The sequence below is a fragment of the Sinocyclocheilus anshuiensis genome, unplaced genomic scaffold (genome assembly GCF_001515605.1).
Source record: "Sinocyclocheilus anshuiensis isolate Anshui unplaced genomic scaffold, SAMN03320099.WGS_v1.1 scaffold1893, whole genome shotgun sequence".
Classification (NCBI taxonomy): domain Eukaryota; kingdom Metazoa; phylum Chordata; class Actinopteri; order Cypriniformes; family Cyprinidae; genus Sinocyclocheilus; species Sinocyclocheilus anshuiensis.
Window position 1 is genome coordinate 425,215 of NW_015539822.1, and position 1,307 is coordinate 426,521.

A 1,307-nucleotide genomic window follows, 5' to 3' on the forward strand; every position below is an offset into this window, starting at 1 on the left:
GTTTTAATGTTTTTGTCTCGTCGCTCCGGCCTGACAGGGCATCATCACAGTATGGTAAGGGGCGTAACATTTCCGTCTCACGCTTGAGGTATTCGGCCAATCACAACGCACTGGATAGCTGGCCAATCAGAGCACACCTCGCTTTTCAGACCGATGAGCTTTGTAAAAATCGTTTCAGAAAGGCGGGGCATAGAGGAGAAACAATAATGTACAGTATGTGGAAAATAATGTATGTTTTTTTAACCTTAAACCGCATAAACACATTTTATCACACCATATACACAAAATAATGTTATTTTTAGCAACATCATATGACCCCTTTAAAAAAAATTGCATGCGTAGTAATTGCACAAAAATTACACGATATAAAAGTATTGCATGTGTGGTTGGTTGTCATGTCAACCACCTAAATACACCAGTAAAAACAACAACAACAACATCATCACATCGGAAAACAAACCGTAATGCATTTCTAATAACATACAACTACAAAATTATTTTATTCACATAAAATGATGTAAAACAGGAATATAATGGTTTCAGACATAAATAATTTGCTCAAAGCACACACAGGCAAAGTCTATTGCACTAAAGGCACTGAATAGTCATGATTTGCGAGTAACAACAATCAGATCATTACTTAGCTTACCTTGATTAAATGGTCATGGATTATTTGTTTTAATTCAGTTGCTTTTTCTGGTGGCAGGGACATGTTTTCGAGCGTGAAAATGCCACAAGAGTTTCAAATTTAAAAATCAAAGCATTTGAAGTCAGCGTCTGCATTAAACACAGGTTTTCAACATAAGTTACTCATAGTATGAATTTTCTTCGTTTTAACTGACGTTTTAAATCCTGGCGGAAAGGCAAGCGGGAGGCTGTCTTCACAGCGCCTGTGTATACTCGCAGTTGCGGTTTTAAAATACACTTAAAGCTGCAAAACAAAAACGTAACTACATTACGTTTAACGAACAATAGTCTTTATTAGCTTTAATACTTTGCTATTTCGGAGATTCTAGAAAATATTAAACTCTATGGTTTCAATCAGGCACAGCGTCTTCATACTTAGGAAATTATGTCATGAAATTCAGCCCCTGGATCTTGTAGTTCTCGTTTATTATTATAAACACAAACTGTACTTTGTACTTACTCACTTATACTGTGGTGTACCATACAGAAAAGTATCCATTAAAATATTCAGTGTTCCTCTCTCACTTTTTGGGAAAATGTCATTTAGGCCTATTCTAAAGAGGATGACAAATTACTTTTATTAAATTAACATTTTTTGCTAAAATTCCACATTCATAAAT

General features: G+C 35.0%; 1 protein-coding gene across 1 annotated transcript in view; it reads right to left on the bottom strand.

Annotated features, from left to right (window-relative positions):
• Window positions 1–867, bottom strand: part of cep76 (centrosomal protein 76) — an 11,812-nt gene extending 10,945 nt beyond the window's left edge. The window contains exon 1 of the mRNA XM_016480385.1: window positions 650–867. Within this exon, the coding sequence (XP_016335871.1) occupies window positions 650–712 (63 nt within the window). The 5' untranslated portion in view covers window positions 713–867. The remainder of the gene's footprint in view (window positions 1–649) is intronic.
• Between the last annotated feature and the right edge of the window lie 440 nt (window positions 868–1,307).